Source organism: Heterodontus francisci, unplaced genomic scaffold (assembly GCF_036365525.1).
Source record: "Heterodontus francisci isolate sHetFra1 unplaced genomic scaffold, sHetFra1.hap1 HAP1_SCAFFOLD_594, whole genome shotgun sequence".
Classification (NCBI taxonomy): Eukaryota; Metazoa; Chordata; class Chondrichthyes; order Heterodontiformes; family Heterodontidae; genus Heterodontus; species Heterodontus francisci.
Genome location: NW_027140509.1, coordinates 21146 through 44615, shown reverse-complemented (window position 1 = coordinate 44615; position 23470 = coordinate 21146). Strand labels below are relative to the sequence as shown.

General features: G+C 50.2%; 1 protein-coding gene across 2 annotated transcripts in view; it reads right to left on the bottom strand.

The window, feature by feature from the left end:
• Window positions 1-23470, bottom strand: part of LOC137360025 (membrane-associated guanylate kinase, WW and PDZ domain-containing protein 2-like) — a 60862-nt gene that overhangs the window by 25631 nt on the left and 11761 nt on the right. For both annotated transcript variants that reach the window (XM_068025604.1, XM_068025605.1), the window contains exons 2-5: window positions 20339-20455; window positions 14608-14727; window positions 9700-9882; window positions 9051-9186 (exon numbers count right to left, since the gene is read on the bottom strand). In XM_068025604.1, the coding sequence (XP_067881705.1) occupies window positions 9051-9186; window positions 9700-9882; window positions 14608-14727; window positions 20339-20455 (556 nt within the window). The remainder of the gene's footprint in view (window positions 1-9050; window positions 9187-9699; window positions 9883-14607; window positions 14728-20338; window positions 20456-23470) is intronic.

Sequence of the window (23470 nt, the reverse complement as noted above, 5' to 3'; positions counted from 1 at the left end):
GTTACAGTGAGGGGTGTGGGATATATCAGAGTGTTACAGTGAGGAGTGTGGGATATATCAGAGTGTTACAGTGAGGGGTGTGGGGTATATCAGAGTGTTACAGTGAGGGGTGTGGGATTTATCAGAGTGTTACAGTGAGGGGTGTGGGGTATATCAGAGTGTTACAGTGAGGGGTGTGGGGTATATCAGAGTGTTACAGTGAGGGGTGTGGGGTATATCAGAGTGTTACAGTGAGGGGTGTGGGGTATATCAGAGTGTTACAGTGAGTGGTGTGGGGTATATCAGAGTGTTACAGTGAGGGGTGTGGGGTATATCAGAGTGTTACAGTGAGGGGTGTGGGATTTATCAGAGTGTTACAGTGAGTGGTGTGGGGTATATCAGAGTGTTACAGTGAGGGGTGTGGGGTATATCAGAGTGTTACAGTGAGGGGTGTGGGATTTATCAGAGTGTTACAGTGAGGGGTGTGGGGTATATCAGAGTGTTACAGTGAGGGGTGTGGGGTATATCAGAGTGTTACAGTGAGGGGTGTGGGATTTATCAGAGTGTTACAGTGAGGGGTGTGGGGTATATCAGAGTGTTACAGTGAGGGGTGTGGGGTATATCAGAGTGTTACAGTGAGGGGTGTGGGGTATATCAGAGTGTTACAGTGAGGGGTGTGGGATATATCAGAGTGTTACAGTGAGGGGTGTGGGGTATATCAGAGTGTTACAGTGAGGGGTGTGGGGTATATCAGAGTGTTACAGTGAGGGGTATATCAGAGTGTTACAGTGAGGGGTGTGGGGATATATCAGAGTGTTACAGTGAGGGGTGTGGGATTTATCAGAGTGTTACAGTGAGGGGTGTGGGGTATATCAGAGTGTTACAGTGAGGGGTGTGGGGTATATCAGAGTGTTACAGTGAGGGGTGTGGGGTATATCAGAGTGTTACAGTGAGGGGTATATCAGAGTGTTACAGTGAGGGGTGTGGGATATATCAGAGTGTTACAGTGCGGGGTGTGGGAGATATCAGAGTGTTACAGTGCGGGGTGTGGGATATATCAGAGAGTTACAGGGAGGGGTGTGGGATATATCAGTGTGTTACAGTGAGGGGTGTGGGATATATCAGTGTGTTACAGTGAAGGGTGTGGGATATTTCAGAGTGTTACAGTGAGGGGTGTGGGATATATCAGAGTGTTACAGTGAGGGGTGTGGGATATATCAGTGTGTTACAGAGAGGGGTGTGGGATATATCAGAGTGTTACAGTGAGGGGTGTGGGGTATATCAGAGTGTTACAGTGAGGGGTGTGGGAAATATCAGTGTGTTACAGTGAGGGGTGTGGGGTATATCAGAGTGTTTCAGTGAGGGGTGTGGGATATATCAGAGTGTTACAGTGAGGGGTGTGGGATATATCAGAGTGTTACAGTGAAGGGTGTGCGATATATCAGAGTGTTACAGTGAGGGGTGCGGGATATATCAGTGTTACAGTGAGGGGTGTGGGATATATCAGAGTGTTACAGTGAGGGGTGTGGGATATATCAGTGTGTTACAGTGAGGGGTGTGGGGTATATCAGAGTGTTACAGTGAAGGGTGTGGGGTATATCAGAGTGTTACAGTGAAGGGTGTGGGATATATCAGAGTGTTACAGTGAGGGGTGTGGGGTATTTCAGAGTGTTTCAGTGAGGGGTGTGGGATATATCAGTGTGTTACAGTGAGGGGTGTGGGATATATCAGTGTGTTACAGTGAAGGGTGTGGGATATTTCAGAGTGTTACAGTGAGGGGTGTGGGATATATCAGAGTGTTACAGTGAGGGGTGTGGGATATATCAGTGTGTTACAGAGAGGGGTGTGGGATATATCAGAGTGTTACAGTGAGGGGTGTGGGGTATATCAGAGTGTTACAGTGAGGGGTGTGGGAAATATCAGTGTGTTACAGTGAGGGGTGTGGGGTATATCAGAGTGTTTCAGTGAGGGAGTTGGGATATATCAGAGTGTTACAGTGAGGGGTGTGGGATATATCAGAGTGTTACAGTGAGGGGTGTGCGATATATCAGAGTGTTACAGTGAGGGGTGCAGGATATATCAGTGTTACAGTGAGGGGTGTGGGATATATCAGAGTGTTACAGTGAGGGGTGTGGGATATATCAGTGTGTTACAGTGAGGGGTGTGGGGTATATCAGAGTGTTACAGTGAAGGGTGTGGGGTATATCAGAGTGTTACAGTGAAGGGTGTGGGATATATCAGAGTGTTACAGTGAGGGGTGTGGGATATATCAGAGTGTTACAGTGAGGGGTGTGGGATATATCAGAGTGTTACAGTGAGGGGTGTGGGATATATCAGAGTGTTACAGTGAGGGGTGTTGGATATATCAGAGTGTTACAGTGAGGGGTGTGGGGTATATCAGAGTGTTACAGTGAGGGGTGTGGGGTATATCAGAGTGTTACAGTGAGGGGTGTGGGGTATATCAGAGTGTTACAGTGAAGGGTGTGGGATATATCAGAGTGTTACAGTGAGGGGTGTGGGATATATCAGAGTGTTGCAGTGAGGGGTGCAGGATATATCAGTGTTACAGTGAGGGGTGTGGGATATATCAGAGTGTTGCAGTGAGGGGTGCGGGATATATCAGTGTTACAGTGAGGGGTGTGGGATATATCAGTGTGTTACAGTGAGGGGTGTGGGGTATATCAGAGTGTTACAGTGAGGGGTGTGGGATATATCAGTGTGTTACAGTGAGGGGTGTGGGATATATCAGAGTGTTACAGTGAAAGGTGTGGGATATATCAGTGTGTTACAGTGAGGGTGTGGGATATATCAGAGTGCTACAGTGAGGGGTGCAGGATATATCAGTGTTACAGTGAGGGGTGCAGGATATATCAGTGTTACAGTGAGGGGTGTGGGGTATATCAGAGTGTTACAGTGAAGGGTGTGGGATATATCAGAGTGTTACAGTGAGGGGTGTGGGGGATATCAGAGTGTTAGAGTGAAGGGTGTGGGATATATCAGAGTGTTACAGTGAGGGGTGTGGGGTATATCAGAGTGTTACAGTGAGGGGTGTGGGGTATATCAGAGTGTTACAGTGAGGGGTGTGGGGTATATCAGAGTGTTACAGTGAGGGGTGTGGGGTATATCAGAGTGTTACAGTGCGGGGTGTGGGATATATCAGAGTGTTACAGTGAGGGGTGTGGGGTATATCAGAGTGTTACAGTGAGGGGTGTGGGGTATATCAGAGTGTTACAGTGAGGGGTGTGGGGTATATCAGAGTGTTACAGTGCGGGGTGTGGGATATATCAGAGTGTTACAGTGAGGGGTGTGGGATATATCAGTGTGTTACAGAGAGGGGTGTGGGATATATCAGAGTGTTACAGTGAGGGGTGTGCGATATATCAGTGTGTTACAGAGAGGGGCGTGGGATATTTCAGAGTGTTACAGTGAGGGGTGTGGGATATATCAGTGTGTTACAGTGAGGGGTGTGGGATATATCAGAGTGTTGCAGTGAGGGGTGTGGGATATATCAGACTGTTACAGTGAGGGGTGTGGGATATTTCAGAGTGTTACAGTGAGGGGTGTGGGTTATATCAGAGTGTTACAGTGAGGGGTGTGGGTTATATCAGAGTGTTTCAGTGAGGGGTGTGGGATATATCAGAGTGTTACAGTGAGGGGTGTGGGGTATATCAGAGTGTTACAGTGAAGGGTGTGGGATATATCAGAGTGTTACAGTGAGGGGTGTGGGGTATATCAGAGTGTTACAGTGAGGGGTGTGGGATATATCAGAGTGTTACAGTGAGGGGTGTGGGGTATATCACTGTGTTACAGTGAGGGGTGTGGGATATATCAGTGTGTTACAGTGAGGGGTGTGGGGTATATCAGAGTGTTTCAGTGAGGGGTGTGGGATATATCAGAGTGTTTCAGTGAGGGGTGTGGGGTATATCAGAGTGTTACAGTGAGGGGTGTGGGATATATCAGAGTGTTACAATGAGGGGTGTGGGATATATCAGAGTGTTGCAGTGAGGGGTGTGGGATATATCAGAGTGTTACAGTGAGGGGTGTGGGATATATCAGAGTGTTACAGTGAGGGGTGTGGGGTATATCAGAGTGTTACAGTGAGGGGTGTGGGATATATCAGAGTGTTACAGTGAGGGGTGTGGGATATATCAGAGTGTTACAGTGAGGGGTGTGGGGTATATCAGAGTGTTTCAGTGAGGGGTGTGGGATATATCAGAGTGTTACAGTGAGGGGTGTGCGATATATCAGAGTGTTGCAGTGAGGGGTGTGGGATATATCAGTGTGTTACAGTGAGGGGTGTGGGGTATATCAGAGTGTTACAGTGAAGGGTGTGGGATATATCAGAGTGTTACAGTGAGGGGTGTGGGGTATATCAGAGTGTTACAGTGAGGGGTGTGGGGTATATCAGAGTGTTGCAGTGAAGGGTGTGGGATATATCAGAGTGTTGCAGTGAGGGGTGCAGGATATATCAGTGTTCCAGTGAGGGGTGCAGGATATATCAGTGTTACAATGAGGGGTGTGGGATATATCAGTGTGTTACAGTGAGGGGTGTGGGGTATATCAGAGTGTTACAGTGAGGGGTGTGGGATATATCAGTGTGTTACAGTGAGGGGTGTGGGATATATCAGAGTGTTACAGTGAGGGGTGCAGGATATATCAGTGTTCCAGTGAGGGGTGCAGGATATATCAGAGTGTTACAGTGCGGGGTGTGGGATATATCAGTGTGTTACAGTGAGGGGTGTGGGGTATATCAGAGTGTTACAGTGAGGGGTGTGGGATATATCAGAGTGTTACAGTGAGGGGTGCAGGATATATCAGTGTTACAATGAGGGGTGTGGAATATATCAGTGTGTTACAGTGAGGGGTGTGGGATATATCAGACTGTTACAGTGAGGGGTGTGGGATATATCAGTGTGTTACAGTGAGGGGTGTGGGATATATCAGACTGTTACAGTGAGGGGTGTGGGATATATCAGTGTGTTACAGTGAGGGGTGTGGGATATATCAGTGTTACAGTGAGGGGTGTGGGATATATCAGTGTTACAATGAGGGGTGTGGGATATATCAGTGTTACAATGAGGGGTGTGGGATATATCAGTGTTACAGTGAGGGGTGTGGGGTATATCAGACTGTTACAGTGAGGGGTGTGGGATATATCAGTGTGTTACAGTGAGGGGTGTGGGATATATCAGTGTTACAGTGAGGGGTGTGGGATATATCAGTGTTACAATGAGGGGTGTGGGATATATCAGTGTTACAATGAGGGGTGTGGGATATATCAGTGTGTTACAGTGAGGGGTGTGGGGGAGATCAGAGTGTTACAGTGAGGGGTGTGGGATATATCAGAGTGTTACAGTGAGGGGTGTGGGATATATCAGTGTGTTACAGTGAGGGGTGTGGGATATATCAGAGTGTTACAGTGAGGGGTGTGGGATATATCAGTGTGTTACAGTGAGGGGTGTGGGGTATATCAGAGTGTTACAGTGAAGGGTGTGGGGTATATCAGAGTGTTACAGTGAGGGGTGTGGGATATATCAGTGTGTTACAGTGAGGGGTGTGGGATATATCAGAGTGTTACAGTGAGGGGTGTGTGGGATATATCAGAGTGTTACAGTGAGGGGTGTGGGATATATCAGTGTGTTACAGTGAGGGGTGTGGGATATATCAGAGTGTTACAGTGAGCGGTGTGGGATATATCAGAGTGTTCCAGTGAGGGGTGTGGGATATATCAGAGTGTTACAGTGAGGGGTGTGGGATATATCAGAGTGTTACAGTGAGGGGTGTGGGATATATCACTGTGTTACAGTGAGGGGTGTGGGATATATCAGAGTGTTACAGTGAGGGGTGTGGGATATATCAGAGTGTTACAGTGAGGGGTGTGGGATATATCAGAGTGTTACAGTGAGGGGTGTGGGATATATCAGAGTGTTACAGTGAGGGGTGTGGGGTATATCAGTGTTACAGTGAGGGGTGTGGGATATATCAGAGTGTTACAGTGAGGGGTGTGGGATATATCAGAGTGTTACAGTGAGGGGTGTGGGATATATCAGACTGTTACAGTGAGGAGTGTGGGATATATCAGAGTGTTACAGTGAGGGGTGTGGGATATATCAGACTGTTACAGTGAGGGGTGTGGGTTATATCAGAGTGTTACAGTGAGGGGTGTGGGATATATCAGAGTGTTACAGTGAGGGGTGTGGGTTATATCAGAGTGTTACAGTGAGGGGTCTGGGATATATCAGTGTGTTACAGTGAGGGGTGTGGGATATATCAGAGTGTTACAGTGAGGGGTGTGGGTTATATCAGAGTGTTACAGTGAGGGGTGTGGGTTATATCAGAGTGTTACAGTGAGGGGTGTGGGAAATATCAGAGTGTTACAGTGAGGGGTGTGGGTTATATCAGAGTGTTACAGTGAGGGGTGTGGGATATATCAGAGTGTTACAGTGAGGGGTGTGGGTTATATCAGAGTGTTACAGTGAGGGGTGTGGGATATATCAGAGTGTTACAGTGAGGGGTGTGGGATATATCAGAGTGTTACAGTGAGGGGTGTGGGATATATCAGAGTGTTACAGTGAGGGGTGTGGGATATATCAGAGTGTTACAGTGAGGGGTGTGGGAAATATCAGAGTGTTACAGTGAGGGGTGTGGGATATATCAGAGTGTTACAGTGAGGGGTGTGGGATATATCAGAGTGTTACAGTGAGGGGTGTGGGATATATCAGAGTGTTACAGTGAGGGGTGTGGGAAATATCAGAGTGTTACAGTGAGGGGTGTGGGTTATATCAGAGTGTTACAGTGAGGGGTGTGGGATATATCAGAGTGTTACAGTGAGGGGTGTGGGGTATATCAGAGTGTTACAGTGAGGGGTGTGAGATATATCAGAGTGTTACAGTGAGGGGTGTGGGATATATCAGAGTGTTACAGTGAGGGGTGTGGGATATATCAGAGTGTTACAGTGAGGGGTGTGGGATATATCAGAGTGTTACAGTGAGGGGTGTGGGATATATCAGAGTGTTACAGTGAGGGGTGTGGGATATATCAGAGTGTTACAGTGAGGGGTGTGGGATATATCAGAGTGTTACAGTGAGGGGTGTGGGATATATCAGAGTGTTACAGTGAGGGGTGTGGGGTATATCAGAGTGTTACAGTGAGGGGTGTGAGATATATCAGAGTGTTACAGTGAGGGGTGTGGGATATATCAGAGTGTTACAGTGAGGGGTGTGGGATATATCAGAGTGTTACAGTGAGGGGTGTGGGATATATCAGAGTGTTACAGTGAGGGGTGTGGGGTATATCAGAGTGTTACAGTGAGGGGTGTGAGATATATCAGAGTGTTACAGTGAGGGGTGTGCGATATATCAGAGTGTTACAGTGAGGGGTGTGGGATATATCAGAGTGTTACAGTGAGGGGTGTGGGATATATCAGAGTGTTACAGTGAGGGGTGCAGGATATATCAGTGTGTTACAGTGAGGGGTGTGGGATATATCAGAGTGTTACAGTGAGGGGTGTGGGATATATCAGTGTGTTACAGTGAGGGGTGTGGGATATATCAGTGTGTTACAGTGAGGGGTGTGGGGTATATCAGAGTGTTACAGTGAGGGGTGTGGGATATATCAGTGTTACAGTGAGGGGTGTGGGATATATCAGTGTGTTACAGTGAGGGGTGTGGGGTATATCAGAGTGTTACAGTGAGGGGTGTGGGATATATCAGAGTGTTACAGTGAGGGGGTGTGGGATATATCAGAGTGTTACAGTGAGGGGTGTGGGGTATATCAGAGTGTTACAGTGAAGGGTGTGGGATATATCAGAGTGTTACAGTGAGGGGTGTGGGGTATATCAGAATGTTACAGTGAGGGGTGTGGGGTATATCAGAGTGTTACAGTGAAGGGTGTGGGATATATCAGAGTGTTACAGTGAGGGGTGTGGGGTATATCAGAGTGTTACAGTGAGGGGTGTGGGATATATCAGTGTGTTACAGTGAGGGGTGTGGGATATATCAGAGTGTTACAGTGAGGGGTGTGGGATATATCAGTGTTACAGTGAGGGGTGTGGGGTATAGTAGAGTGTTACAGTGAGGGGTGTGGGGTATATCAGAATGTTACAGTGAGGGGTGTGGGGTATATCAGAGTGTTACAGTGAGGGGTGTGGGATATATCAGAGTGTTACAGTGAGGGGTGTGGGATATATCAGAGTGTTACAGTGAAGGGTGTGGGATATATCAGAGTGTTACAGTGAGGGGTGTGGGATATATCAGAGTGTTACAGTGAAGGGTGTGGGATATATCAGTGTGTTACAGTGAGGGGTGTGGGATATATCAGAGTGTTACAGTGAGGGGTGTGGGATATATCAGAGTGTTACAGTGAAGGGTGTGGGATATATCAGAGTGTTACAGTGAGGGGTGTGGGATATATCAGAGTGTTGCAGTGAGGGGTGCAGGATATATCAGTGTTACAGTGAGGGGTGCAGGATATATCAGTGTTACAATGAGGGGTGTGGGATATATCAGAGTGTTACAGTGAAGGGTGTGGGATATATCAGAGTGTTACAGTGAGGGGTGTGGGATATATCAGAGTGTTACAGTGAGGGGTGTGGGATATATCAGTGTGTTACAGTGAGGGGTGTGGGGTATATCAGAGTGTTACAGTGAGGGGTGTGGGATATATCAGAGTGTTACAGTGAGGGGTGTGGGATATATCAGAGTGTTACAGTGAGGGGTGTGGGATATATCAGTGTGTTACAGTGAGGGGTGTGGGGTATATCAGAGTGTTACAGTGAGGGGTGTGGGATATATCAGAGTGTTACAGTGAGGGGTGTGGGAAATATCAGAGTGTTACAGTGAGGGGTGTGGGATATATCAGAGTGTTACAGTGAGGGGTGTGGGATATATCAGAGTGTTACAGTGAGGGGTGTGGGATATATCAGTGTGTTACAGTGAGGGGTGTGGGGTATATCAGAGTGTTACAGTGAGGGGTGTGGGATATATCAGAGTGTTGCAGTGAGGGGTGTGGGAAATATCAGAGTATGACAGTGAGGGGTGTGGGATATATCAGAGTTTTACAGTGAGGGGTACCTTTCTCTTTCCCAGTTGTCTTCCTGCGCCCAGTCTCCTGCATGTGTTGTCTCCTTGGTGCCCTGTTCCTCCAGCCCTGCACTCTGATTGGTGTTGGTGCTGGTCAGATGTCCATTGCTCAGGGCTCCTGTCGATCCTGCCAGCCAAGCACGGGGTCTGCAATTAGTCACGCTCCCGGGATACTCCAGTATGGCCCATTCCCAGGCTCCCTTCCCTCAACCTCTGTGTCCCTGGGATTATGGGCTCACCTTGAACTCAGGCCTGGCCACTGTCTCGATTACTCCCACTGTATGGCTGTCAAGCAAGGCCAAGATCAGACTCAACCCTGAAGCTTCACAGGCCCCAGTACAAGCCTTGGCCTCATCTGCTCCATCCCTCAGGCCCTGTGTGCTCCCTCCCGGGTCTAGATCTCTCCCAGGGCCCCGTCCGTTCCCAGCCCGGCCCCAAATCTCTCCCTCCTGAGCCGACGCTGCTGCAGGCCTCAGTCCCGTGTCGGAATCTGGACAGTGATCTCAGCATAGGCCGGGCGTTAGAGCCTGGGCCTTTCCCGCTCCGTGAAGTGCAGCCCCGTCCCGCCCACCCCGATAACCAACACGGCTGGTGCGAGTCGAGAAATCAGATGGGCCACAAAGACAGGTAGTTCCCTCACCTGGGGGCTTGGAAGGCCCCTGCAGCTCCGTGTCTCGGCCCACTCGGCCTTCCTCCCTGCGTAGCCCCTTCTCCAGGTTGATGAGAGACTTGCTGCGTCGGGGACACTGCAGCATGGAGGGGTCCAGGGTCAGGACAGGGTCCGTGGGAAGAATGGGGGGCACCGGCGTCCCATAATAGTTACCTGGCAACAGAGGACAGGTCCAGATTCAGAAGATGAGTTACAAAGAAACTGAACTGCACAGGCCATGAGGTTAAACACAGTGCAAATCCTCCCCTCCACTAACCCATCAAACACTCCCCAGGACAGGTACAGTACGGAGGTGAGATACAGAGTAAAGCTCCCTCTACACTGTCCCCATCAAAAACTCCCCAGGACAGGTACAGCACAGGGTTAGATACAGAGTAAAGCTCCCTCTACACTGTCCTCATCAAACACTCCCAGGACAGGGACAGTACGGGGGTGAGATACAGAGTAAAGCTCCCTCTACACTGTCCCCATCAAAAACTCCCCAGGACAGGTACAGCACAGGGTTAGATACAGAGTAAAGCTCCCTCTACACTGTCCTCATCAAACACTCCCAGGACAGGGACAGTACGGAGGTGAGATACAGAGTAAAGCTCCCTCTACACTGTCCCCATCAAAAACTCCCCAGGACAGGTACAGCACAGGGTTAGATACAGAGTAAAGCTCCCTCTACACTGTCCTCATCAAACACTCCCAGGACAGGGACAGTACGGGGGTTAGATACAGAGTAAAGCTCCCTCTACACTGTCCCCATCAAACACTCCCAGGACAGGTACAGTACGGGGGTTAGATACAGAGTAAAGCTCCCTCTACATTGTCCCCATCAAACACTCCCAGGACAGGTACAGTACGGGGGTTAGATACAGAGTAAAGCTCCCTTTACACTGTCCCCATCAAACTACACATAAGGGTATATAAGGGACAGTCGACCAAAAGCTCAGTCAAAGAGGAGAGAGAGAGGTGGAGAGGTTTAGGGAGGAAATTCCAGAGCTTAGGGCCCCAGGCAGCTGAAGGCACAGCCGCCAATGGTGGAGCGATGGGAATCGGGGGATGGTCAAGAGGCCGGAATTGGAGGGAGTGTAGAGATCTCGGAGGGTTGTAGGTGCTGGAGGAGGTTACAGAGATAGGGAGGATTGTAGGGGCTGGAGGAGGTGACAGAGATAGGGAGGGTTGTAGGGGCTGGAAGAGGTTACAGTGATAGTGAGGGTTGTAGGGGCTGGAGGAGGTTACAGAGATAGGGAGGGTTGTAGGGACTGGAGGAGGTTACAGAGATAGGGAGGGTTGTAGGGACTGGAGGAGGTTACAGAGATAGGGAGGGTTGTAGGGGCTGGAGGAGGTGACAGAGATAGGGAGGGTTGTAGGGGCTGGAGGAGGTGACAGAGATAGGGAGGATTGTAGAGGCTGGAGGAGGTTACAGAGATAGGGAGGGTTGTAGGGGCTGGAGGAGGTTACAGAGATAGGGAGGGATGTAGGGGCTGGAGGAGGTTACAGAAATAAGGAGGGTTGTGGGGGCTGGAGGAGGTTACAGAGATAGGGAGGGTTGTAGGGGCTGGAGGAGGTTACATAGATAGGGAGGGTTGTAGGGGCTGGAGGAGGTTACAGAGATAGGGAGGTTTGTAGGGGCTGGAGGAGGTTACAGATATAGGGAGGGTTGTAGGGGCTGGAGGAGGTTACAGAGATAGGGAGGTTTGTAGGGGCTGGAGGAGGTTACAGAGATAGGGAGGGTTGTAGGGGCTGGAGTTGGTTACAGAGATAGGGAGGGTTGTAGGGGCTGGAGGAGGTTACAGAGATAGGGAGGGTTGTAGGGGCTGGAGGAGGTTACAGAGATAGGGAGGGTTGTAGGGGCTGGAGGAGGTTACAGAGATAGGGAGGGGTTGTCGGGGCTGGAGGAGGTTACAGAGATAGGGAGGGTTGTAGGGGCTGGAGGAGGTTACAGAGATAGGGAGGGTTGTAGGGGCTGGAGGAGGTTACAGAGATAAGAAGGGTTGTAGGGGCCGGAGTAGGTTACAGAGATAGGGAGGGTTGTAGGGGCTGGAGGAGGTTACAGAGATAGGGCGGGTTGCAGGGGCTGGAGGAGGTTACAAGAGATAAGAAGGGTTGTAGGGGCTGGAGGAGGTTACAGAGATAGGGAGGGTTGTAGGGTCTGGAGGAGGTTACAGAGATAGGGAGGGTTGCAGGGGCCGGAGGAGGTTACAGAGATAGGTAGGGTTGAAGGGGCTGGAGGAGGTTACAAGAGATAAGAAGAGTTGTAGGGGCTGGAGGAAGTTACAGAGATAGGGAGGGTTGTAGGGGCCGGAGGAGGTTACAGAGATAGGGAGGGTTGTAGGGGCTGGAGGAGGTTACAGAGATAAGAAGGGTTGTAGGGGCTGGAGGAAGTTACAGAGATAGGGAGGGTTGTAGGGGCCGGAGGAGGTTACAGAGATAGGGAGGGTTGTAGGGGCTGGAGGAGGTTACAGTGATAGTGAGGGTTGTAGGGGCTGGAGGAGGTTACAGAGATAGGGAGGGTTGTAGGGACTGGAGGAGGTTACAGAGATAGGGAGGATTGTAGAGGCTGGAGGACGTTACAGAGATAAGAAGGGTTGTCGGGGCTGGAGGAGGTTACAGAGATAGGGAGGGTTGTAGGGGCTGGAGGAGGTTACAGAGATAGGGAGGGTTGCAGGGGCCGGAGGAGGTTACAGAGATAGGGAGGGTTGTAGGGGCCGGAGGAGGTTACAGAGATAGGGAGGGTTGTAGGTGCTGGAGGAGGTTACAGAGATAGGGAGGGTTGTAGGGGCTGGTGGAGGTTACAGAGATAGGGAGGGTTGTAGGGGCTGGAGGAGGTTACAGAGATAGGGAGGGTTGTCGGGGCTGGAGGAGGTTACTGAGATAGGGAGGGTTGTCGGGGCTGGAGGAGGTTACTGAGATAGGGAGGGTTGTAGGTGCTGGAGGAGGTTACAGAGATAGGGAGGGTTGTCGGGGCTGGAGGAGGTTACTGAGATAGGGAGGATTGTAGGTGCTGGAGGAGGTTACAGAGATAGGGAGGGTTGTAGGGGCTGGAGGAGGTTACAGAGATAGGGAGGGTTGTCGGGGCTGGAGGAGGTTACTGAGATAGGGAGGATTGTAGGTGCTGGAGGAGGTTACAGAGATAGGGAGGGTTGTAGGGGCTGTAGGACGTTCCAGAGAGTGGGAAGGTTGTCGGGGCTGGAGGAGGTTACAGAGATAGGGAGGGTTGTAGGGGCTGGAGGAGGTTACAGAGATAGGGAGGGTTGTCGGGGCTGGAGGAGGTTACAGAGAGTGGGAAGGTTGTAGGGGCTGGAGGAGGTTACAGAGATAGGGACGGTTGTAGGGGCTGGAGGAGGTTACAGAGATAGGGAGGGTTGTAGGGGCTGGAGGAGGTTACAGAGATAGGGAGGGTTGTAGGGGCTCGAGGAGGTTACAGAGATAGGGAGGGTTGTAGGGGCTGGAGGAGGTTACAGAGATAGGGAGGGTTGTCGGGGCTGGAGGAGGTTACTGAGATAGGGAGGGTTGTCGGGGCTGGAGGAGGTTACTGAGATAGGGAGGGTTGTCGGGGCTGGAGGAGGTTACTGAGATAGGGAGGGTTGTAGGTGCTGGAGGAGGTTACAGAGTTAGGGAGGATTGTAGGTGCTGGAGGAGGTTACAGAGATAGGGAGGGTTGTGGGGGCTGGAGGAGGTTACAGAGATAAGAAGGGTTGTGGGGGCTGGAGGAGGTTACAGATATAGGGAGGGTTGCAGGGGCTGGAGGAGGTTACAGAGATAGAGAGGGTTGTAGGGGCTGGAGGAGGTTACAGAGATAGGGAGGGTTGTAGGGGCTGGAGGAGGTTACAGAGATAGGGAGGGTTGTAGGGGCTGGAGGAGGTTACAGAGATAGAGAGGGTTGTAGGGGCTGGAGGAGGTTACAGAGATAGGGAGGGTTGTAGGGGCTGGAGGAGGTTACAGAGATAGGGAGGGTTGTAGGGGCTGGAGGAGGTTACAGAGATAGGGAGGGTTGTAGGGGCTGGAGGAGGTTACAGAGATCGGGAGGGTTGTAGGGGCTGGAGGAGGTTACAGAGATAGGGAGGGTTGTTGGGGCTGGAGGAGGTTACAGAGATAAGAAGGGTTGTGGGGGCTGGAGGAGGTTACAGAGATAGGGAGGGTTGTAGGGGCTGGAGGAGGTTACAGAGATAGGGAGGGTTGTAGGGGCTGGAGGAGGTTACAGAGATAGGGAGGGTTGTCGGGGCTGGAGGAGGTTACAGAGATCGGGAGGGTTGTAGGGGCTGGAGGAGGTTACAGAGATAGGGAGGGTTGTTGGGGCTGGAGGAGGTTACAGAGATAGGGAGGGTTGTAGGGGCTGGAGGAGGTTACAGAGATAGGGAGGGTTGTCGGGGCTGGAGGAGGTTACAGAGATCGGGAGGGTTGTAGGGGCTGGAGGAGGTTACAGAGATAGGGAGGGTTGTAGGGGCTGGAGGAGGTTACAGAGATAGGGAGGGTTGTCGGGGCTGGAGGAGGTTACAGAGATCGGGAGGGTTGTAGGGGCTGGAGGAGGTTACAGAGATAGGGAGGGTTGTTGGGGCTGGAGGAGGTTACAGAGATAAGAAGGGTTGTGGGGGCTGGAGGAGGTTACAGAGATAGGGAGGGTTGTAGGGGCTGTAGGACGTTACAGAGAGTGGGAAGGTTGTAGGGGCTGGAGGAGGTTACAGAGATAGGGAGGAGTGTAGAGGCCATGGAGGGATTTGAAAACGAGGATGCGAATTTTAAAATGGAGGTGTCGGCGGACCGGGATCCCAACTGCACGGAGCATCGTGGGTGAACGGGTCGAGTTTGTAACATAAGTTTCACCCCATGATGTTGGGGTGTCCTCTGTCGAGGAGCACGGCAGCATGCTGAGGGTGTGGAGCAGATTACCGTCAAACCTGCCGCTCTCCAAGAGGCCTCCCGCCCTGTCCAAGGCCTGAAACTCCGAGAGAGTGATGAAGTGGTAGTCAACACCGGGGATCTCCCCTTCCCGAGAGGCCCTGGTCGTACCTGGTGGAACAAAATGTGAGACGTCCGGTCAACTTACATCCGCCAGAAGGGGGAGGCTGATCAGCCCCTCGAGCAGGTGACTGGAGGAGGTCACAGGTGAGTGGCTTCGGAGTTGACCTTTCAATCTGGAGAGATGGGGATCAAAATCTGATTCAGTGTCTCCTGTTTCCCCAGGGGTGAGTTCTCCCCGGTGTCCTGGGGTCAATATCTGTCCCTGAATCAAACTCACTACAAAAAAAAAAATGGATTTACTGTTTGTGGGAGAATCTCAGAATTGTTCCAGTGCAGAAGGAGGCCATTCGCCCCATCGTGTCTGGACTGGCTCTCTGAAACAGCAATTCACTCAGTTCCATTTCATCCACCATCCCCTTGTAACCCTGCACATTCTTCCTCTCCAATTTCCTTTTGAATGCTTCAATTGAACCTGCCTCCACCACGTTCTCAGGCACCGCATTCCAGATCCGAACCCCTCGCTGCGTGAAAACATGTTTTCCCCCCCAGCTCACTTTTGCTTCTCTTACCAATTACTTTCACTCTGTGCCCTCTCGTTCTCGATCCTTTCCCCCCTATCTACTCTGGCCAGACCTCTTGCTGTGCGGAAATTGGTGGCTGCGGTTCCCACGTTAGACTTCACAAAATGTACTTCTTTGCGTGTGAAGTGCTTGGGGAGGTGTGAAAGGCTTTGTAGAAATTCAAGTCTGGCGCCAGACTGACAGCCTTATGGTGGAGGGGGTATCCCAGGATTCAATGGAACAGTGAAAGTCCTCTATTGAAATATAAAGAGAAGCTCCCCAAGGACAAAAACTTGGCTCACTGCTCCCCCCGGCAGTGCGGGGCTCCCTCAGTACTGACCCACCGACAGTGCGGCACTCCCTCAGTACTGACCCTCCGACAGTGCGGCGCTCCCTTCTCCCAGGTACAGGTACATTACCAAAAGGATGTGGATGCTTTGGAGAGGGTGCATTGGAGGTTCACCAGGATGTTGCCTGGTATGGAGGGCGCTAGCTATGAAGAGAGGTTGAGTAGATTAGGATTATTTTCATTAGAAAGGCGGAGGTTGAGGGGGGACCTGATTGAGGTGTACAAAATCATGAGAGGTATAGACAGGGTGGATAGCAAGAAGCTTTTTCCCAGAGTGGGGGATTCAATTACTAGGGGTCACGAGTTCAAAGTGAGAGGGGAAAAGTTTAGGGGGGATATGCGTGGAAAGTTCTTTACGCAGAGGGTGGTGGGTGCCTGGAACGCGTTGCCAGCGGAGGTGGTAGACGCGGGCACGATAGCGTCTTTTAAGATGTATCTAGACAGATACATGAATGGGCAGGAAGAAAAGAGATACAGAACCTTAGAAAATAGGCGACAGGTTTAGATAGAGGATCTGGATCGGCGCAGGCTTGGAGGGCCGAAGGGCCTGTTCCTGTGCTGTAATTTTCTTTGTTCTTTGTTCTACAGCACGTGGTTAGATGCAGAGTAAAGTTCTCTCTACACTGTCCTCATCAAACACTCCCAGGACAGGTACAGCACTTGCGGAGGATGCGCGACTGCCAGCAGACCTTTTCTGCCGCGTCCTCCGCGAGGATCAATTGGGAGAAATGTTCCGGACTCCTGGTTGGTCAGTGGCGGATGGACTCCCTGCCGGAGGAGATGACACCTTTTGCGTGGAGCACCACGCACCTCCTCTATCTGGGAGTCCACCTTAGCCCCGCTGAGGAAGCCTGGCCGGCAAACTGGCAGGAGTTGGAGGCGAAAGTCACTGCTCGGCTGGGGCGCTGGACAGGACTGCTCCGAGTGCTTTCCTACAGGGGCCGAGCGTTGGTCATAAACCAACTGGTGGCCTCCATGTTGTGGTACCGGTTGGTCACTTTGGCCCCGCCCCCTGTATTTGCCACCAAGATCCAGAAGAAACTCGTCGATTTCTTCTGGGGCAAGAGGAAACACTGGGTCTCTGCCGCTGTCCTGCGTCTCCCGATTGAGGAGGGCGGTCAGTCGCTGGTGTGCGTCCGCACCCAGGCTGTGACTCTCTGCCTTCGGACCCTGCAGAGATACCTGTACGTCGAGCGTCCTCCCAGATGGTGTGCACTGGCGACGTATTTTTTCCGCCAGTGTCACTGCCTTCAAGACGACACGCAGCTCCCGGTGGAGTCCATTAGCCGCGCCTCTCTGAGGGAGTTGCTTGTCTTTTACCGGGATCTATTCCGAGTCTGGAACATGGTCGCCTCCAGTCAGGGCACTCCCCCGCCGGCGGAGGAGAGCGCCTTGGCTGTCCGGGCGGCCGACTCCGGGGACGGTCCGGCGGGCGGAGGAGTAGCCGAAACCCCCGGGACGCCCCTCACTGCGGGTGGCGAGGGGGCTCGGGAGTGCGGAGCGATCCCGGCCGAGCTGACCCCCGCTTGGCCGGAACTGCTCATCGGACCCAGGTCCCGAAACCCTCCTCGGGAGCCGGTCCTGCACAACCCGAGCCGCCTCTCGGAAATGCCCTCCGTGCCATTCCAATCGGCGCGGAGGGGTTTCCTGTACGGGCTGCTCCTGCACACTCTCCACTTCCTCGCCCTCGTCAGCCGGCCGGACACGCCCTGGCGGTCCGCGTTGCCATCTGGCGGCGAGGGGAAACCCTGATGGAGATCTCTCTACGCCGGAGTCTTCCCCCTTTACATCGGGGACCTGGGATGGAGGGTGCTGCACAGAGCAGTCCCGTGCAATAGACTTTTAAGTAGGTTCACGGACTCCCAGGCCGCCTGTACTTTCTGCGGTCTGGACGAGTCCATGTTCCACGTTTATACGGAGTGTGTGAGGTTGCAGCCCCTCTTTGAGTATCTGAAGGGGCTGCTCCTCAAATTCTGGCTGCACTTCAGTCCCACGCTCCTGATCTTTGGGCACCCGGAGCGGAGGGGCTCGGGCCGGGAGGAGGATCTCCTCGTCGGTCTGCTCCTGGGCCTGGCCAAGGTGGCAATTCACAGGTCCAGGCTGCGGGCCGTCGGGGGTTCCGTCCTCCCCGATTGCCTGCCCCTCTTCCGCGGTTACGTTCGCGCCCGGGTGGCCCTGGAGAAGGAGCATGCGGTGTCCGCCGGTTCGCTTGGGGCCTTCCGCGACCGGTGGGCACCGCAGGGACTGGAGTGCATCGTCGACGCCGAGAATGGCATTTTAATTTGAGTTTTTGTGTTTATTTATCTGGTTTTAATAAAGTTATTTTAAAATGATGTATAAAAAGGGGGCCTGAGCAATAAAGGCCCCCTCAACATGAAAATAATATAAAAGGGGCCTGGGGTATAAAGGCCACGTTAGAAAAAAAACGGAGGGAAAAAAAAATGGGATAAAAGAAAAAAAAAACGGAGTTAGATACAAAGTAAAAATTCCTCTGCAGTCCTACCACATCAATGGTGGTGGATAATTAAACAACTCCACAAATATCCCCATCCTCGATGATGGGGGAGCCCAGCACATCAATGCAAAACAATCTTCAGCCAGAAGTGCCGAGTTGATGATCCATCTCGGCCTCCTCCTGAAGTCCCCAGCATCACAGATGCCAGTCTTCAGCCAATTCGATTCACTCCGCGTGATATCAAGAAACGACTGAAGACACTGGATACTGCAAAAGCTATGGGCCCTGACAATATTCCGGCAATAGTACTGAAGACCTGTGCTCCAGAACTTGCCGTGTCCCTAGCCAAGCTGTTCCAGTACAGCTACAACACTGGCATCTACCCTGCAATGTGGAAAATTGCCCAGGTATGTCCTGTACACAAAAAGCAGGACAAATCCAACCCGGCCATTTACCGCCCCATCAGTCTACTCTCAATCATCAGTAAAGTGATGGAAGGTGTCATCAACAGTGCTATCAAGCGGCACTTGTTTAGCAATAACCTGCTCAGTGATGCTCAGTTTGGGTTCTGCCAGGGTCACTCAGCTCCTGACCTCATTACAGCCTTGGCTCAAACATGGACAAAAGAGCTGAACTCAAGAAGTGAGGTGAGAGTGACTGCCCTTGACATCAAGGCAGCATTTTACCGAGTATGGCATCAAGGAGCCCTAGCAAAACTGAGGTCAATGGGAATCAGGGGGAAAACCCTCCACTGGCTGGAGTCATACCTAGCGCAAAGGAAGATGGTTGTGGTTGTTGGAGGTCAATCATCTGAGCTCCAGGACATCACTGCAGGAGTTCCTCAGGGTAGTGTCCTAGGCCCAACCATCTTCAGCTGCTTCATCAATGACCTTCCTTCAATCATAAGATCAGAAGTGGGGATGTTCGCTGATGATTGCACAATGTTCAGCACCATTCACGACTCCTCAGATACTGAAGCAGTCCGTGTAGAAATGCAGCAAGGCCTGGACAATATCCAGGCTTGGGCTGATAAGTGGCAAGTAACATTCGCGCCACACAAGTGCCAGGCAATGACCATCTCCAACGAGAGAATCTAACCATCTCCCCTTGACATTCAATGGCATTACCATCGCTGAATCCCCCACTATCAACATCCTGGAGGTTACCATTGACCAGAAACTGAACTGGAGTAGCCAGGTAAATACCATGGCTGCAAGAGCAGGTCAGAGGCTGGGAATCCTGCAGCGAGTAACTCACCTCCTGACTCCCCCAAAGCCTGTCCACCATCGACAAGGCACAAGTCAGGAGTGTGATGGAATACTCTCCACTTGCCTGGATGGGTGCAGCTCCAACAACACTCAAGAAGCTCGACACCATCCAGGACAAAGCAGCCCGCTTGATTGGCACCCCATCTACAAACATTCACTCCCTCCACCACCTTAAACATTCACCTCCTTTGTCACCACCTGCGGGTTCCCCTCCAAGTCACACACCATCCTGACTTTTAGTTTAGTTTAGAGATCCAGCACTGAAACAGGCCCTTCGGCCCACCGAGTCTGTGCCGACCATCAACCACCCATTTATACTAATCCTACACTAATTCCATATTCCTACCACATCCCCACCTGTCCCTATATTTCCCTATCACCTACCTATACTAGGGGCAATTGCTAATGGCCAATTTACCTATCAACCTGCAAGTCTTTGGCATGTGGGAGGAAACCGGAGCACCCGGAGGAAACCCACGCAGACACAGGGAGAACTTGCAAACTCCACACAGGCAGTACCCAGAATTGAACCCGGGTCGCTGGAGCTGTGAGGCTGCGGTGCTAACCATTGCACCACTTGGAACTATATCACCGTTCCTTCACTGTCGCTGGGTCAAAATCCTGGAACTCTCTCCCTAACAGCACTGTGGGTGTACCTACCCCACACGGACTGCAGCGGTTCAAGAAGGCAGCTCACCACCACCTTCTCAAGGGCAATTAGGGATGGGCAATAAATGCTGGCCTGGCCAGTGACGCCCACATCCCATGAATGAATAAAAAATAAAACCATCAAACAGGAATCAAGAATTAACCTGCACCCAACAAAACAAATTAGGACTCCATGGTTTGATTGTTTGCTCACCTGCATTCCCTCCACCCTCCATCGTTTACTTCCTGCCAAAATTTAGTATCACATGGCACAGTGATACAGATCGGCCTCACCCACCCCTCGCCCCCATGGGTACCCCCACCCCAATGCGGGTGTCTGTAATTCACTGTGCATCGCCTGCGTTCTCTCTATACTCACATGGTACTGCGCGGATGTACAGATTCTGGCGGATCTGCTCCTGGAGATTGAAGTCTGCCGTGCCTTTAGTGAACACCTGTTTGAGGAAGTGCCGCAGGTCACAGTTCAATTGGGAACCTGAGGAGACACCTCAGGTGAGAGAGATTCTGAACACACTGTCAACTGACAAATAAACCCCCAAACAGAGATTCCCACACAGTAACACACACGCAGAGATTCATACAAACACACACATATAGAGACTCATAGTAACACACACATACAGAAACTCACAGTAACACACACACACACACACAGACTCAGATTAACACACACGCAGACTCAGATTAACACACACACAGAAACTCACAGTAACACACACATACAGACTCAGATTAACACACACACAGACTCAGATTAACACACACACAGACTCAGATTAACACACACACAGAAACTCACAGTAACACACACACACACAGACTCAGATTAACACACACACAGACTCAGATTAACACACACACAGAAACTCATAGTAACACACACACACACACACACAGACTCAGATTAACACACACACAGACTCAAATTAACACACACACAGAAACTCACAAACACACACACACACAGACTCAGATTAACACACACACAGACTCAAATTAACACACACACAGAAACTCACAGTAACACACACACACACAGACTCAGATTAACACACATACAGACTCAGATTAACACACACACAGACTCAGATTAACACACACACAGACTCAAATTAACACACACACAGAAACTCACAGTAACACACACACACACAGACTCAGATTAACACACACACAGAAACTCACAGTAACACACACACAGACTCAGATTAACACACACACAGACTCAGATTAACACACACACAGACTCAGATTAACACACACACAGAAACTCACAGTAACACACACATACAGACTCAGATTAACACACACACAGACTCAGATTAACACACACACAGAAACTCACAGTAACACACACACACAGACTCAGATTAACACACACGCAGACTCAGATTAACACACACACAGAAACTCACAGTAACACACACATACAGACTCAGATTAACACACACAGAAACTCACAGTAACACACACATACAGACTCAGATTAACACACACACAGAAACTCACAGTAACACACACACACACAGACTCAGATTAACACACATACAGACTCAGATTAACACACACATACAGAAACTCACAGTAACACACACACACACAGACTCAGATTAACACACACGCAGACTCAGATTAACACACACACAGAAACTCACAGTAACACACACACAGACTCAGATTAACACACACACAGACTCAGATTAACACACACACAGAAATTCACAGTAACACACATACACACAGACTCAGATTAACACACATACAGACTCAGATTAACACACACACAGAAACTCACAGTAACACACACACAGACTCAGATTAACACACACGCAGACTCAGATTAACACACACACAGAAACTCACAGTAACACACATACACACAGACTCAGATTAACACACATACAGACTCAGATTAACACACACACAGAAACTCACAGTAACACACACACACACAGACTCAGATTAACACACATACAGACTCAGATTAACACACATACAGAAACTCACAGTAACACACACACACAGACTCAGATTAACACACATACAGACTCAGATTAACACATACACAGAAACTCACAGTAACACACACACACAGACTCAGATTAACAGACACACAGACTCAAATTAACACACATACAGACTGAGATTAACACACACACAGAAACTCACAGTAACACACACATGCAGAAACTCACAGTAACACGCACACACAGACTCAGATTAACACACACGCAGACTCAGACTAACACACACACAGACACTCACAGTAACACACATACACAGAAACTCACAGTAACACACACACACAGACTCAGATTAACACACATACAGACTGAGATTAACACACACACAGAAACTCACAGTAACACACACACACAGACTCAGATTAACACACATACAGACTGAGATTAACACACACACAGAAACTCACAGTAACACACACATGCAGAAACTCACAGTAATACACACACACACACAGACTCAGATTAACACACACGCAGACTCAGATTAACACACACGCAGACTGAGATTAACACACACACAGAAACTCACAGTAACACACACATACAGAAACTCACAGTAACACACACACACTCAGATTAACACACATACACAGAAACTCACAGTAACACACATACACAGAAACTCACAGTAACACACACACACGCAGACTCAGATTAACACACACACAGACTCAGATTAACACACACACAGAAACTCACAGTAACACACACACACACACAGACTCAGATTAACACACACGCAGAAACTCACAGTAACACACACACACGCAGACTCAGATTAACACACACACAGACTCAGATTAACACACACACAGAAACTCACAGTAACACACACACACACAGACTCAGATTAACACACACGCAGAAACTCACAGTAACACACACACACACGCAGACTCAGATTAACACACACACAGACTCAGATTAACACACACACAGAAACTCACAGTAACACACACACACACACAGACTCAGATTAACACACACGCAGACTCAGATTAACACACACGCAGAAACTCACAGTAACACACATACACGCAGACTCAGATTAACACACACACAGACTCAGATTAACACACACACAGAAACTCACAGTAACACACACACACACACAGACTCAGATTAACACACACGCAGACTCAGATTAACACACACGCAGAAACTCACAGTAACACACATACACACAGACTCAGATTAACACACATACAGACTCAGATTAACACACACACAGAAACTCACAGTAACACACACACACACACACAGACTCAGATTAACACACACACACACAGACTCAGATTAACACACACACAGACTCAGATTAACACACACACAGAAACTCACAGTAACACACACACACACACAGACTCAGATTAACACACACGCAGACTCAGATTAACACACACACAGACTCAGATTAACACACACACAGACTCAGATTAACACACACACAGACTCAGATTAACACA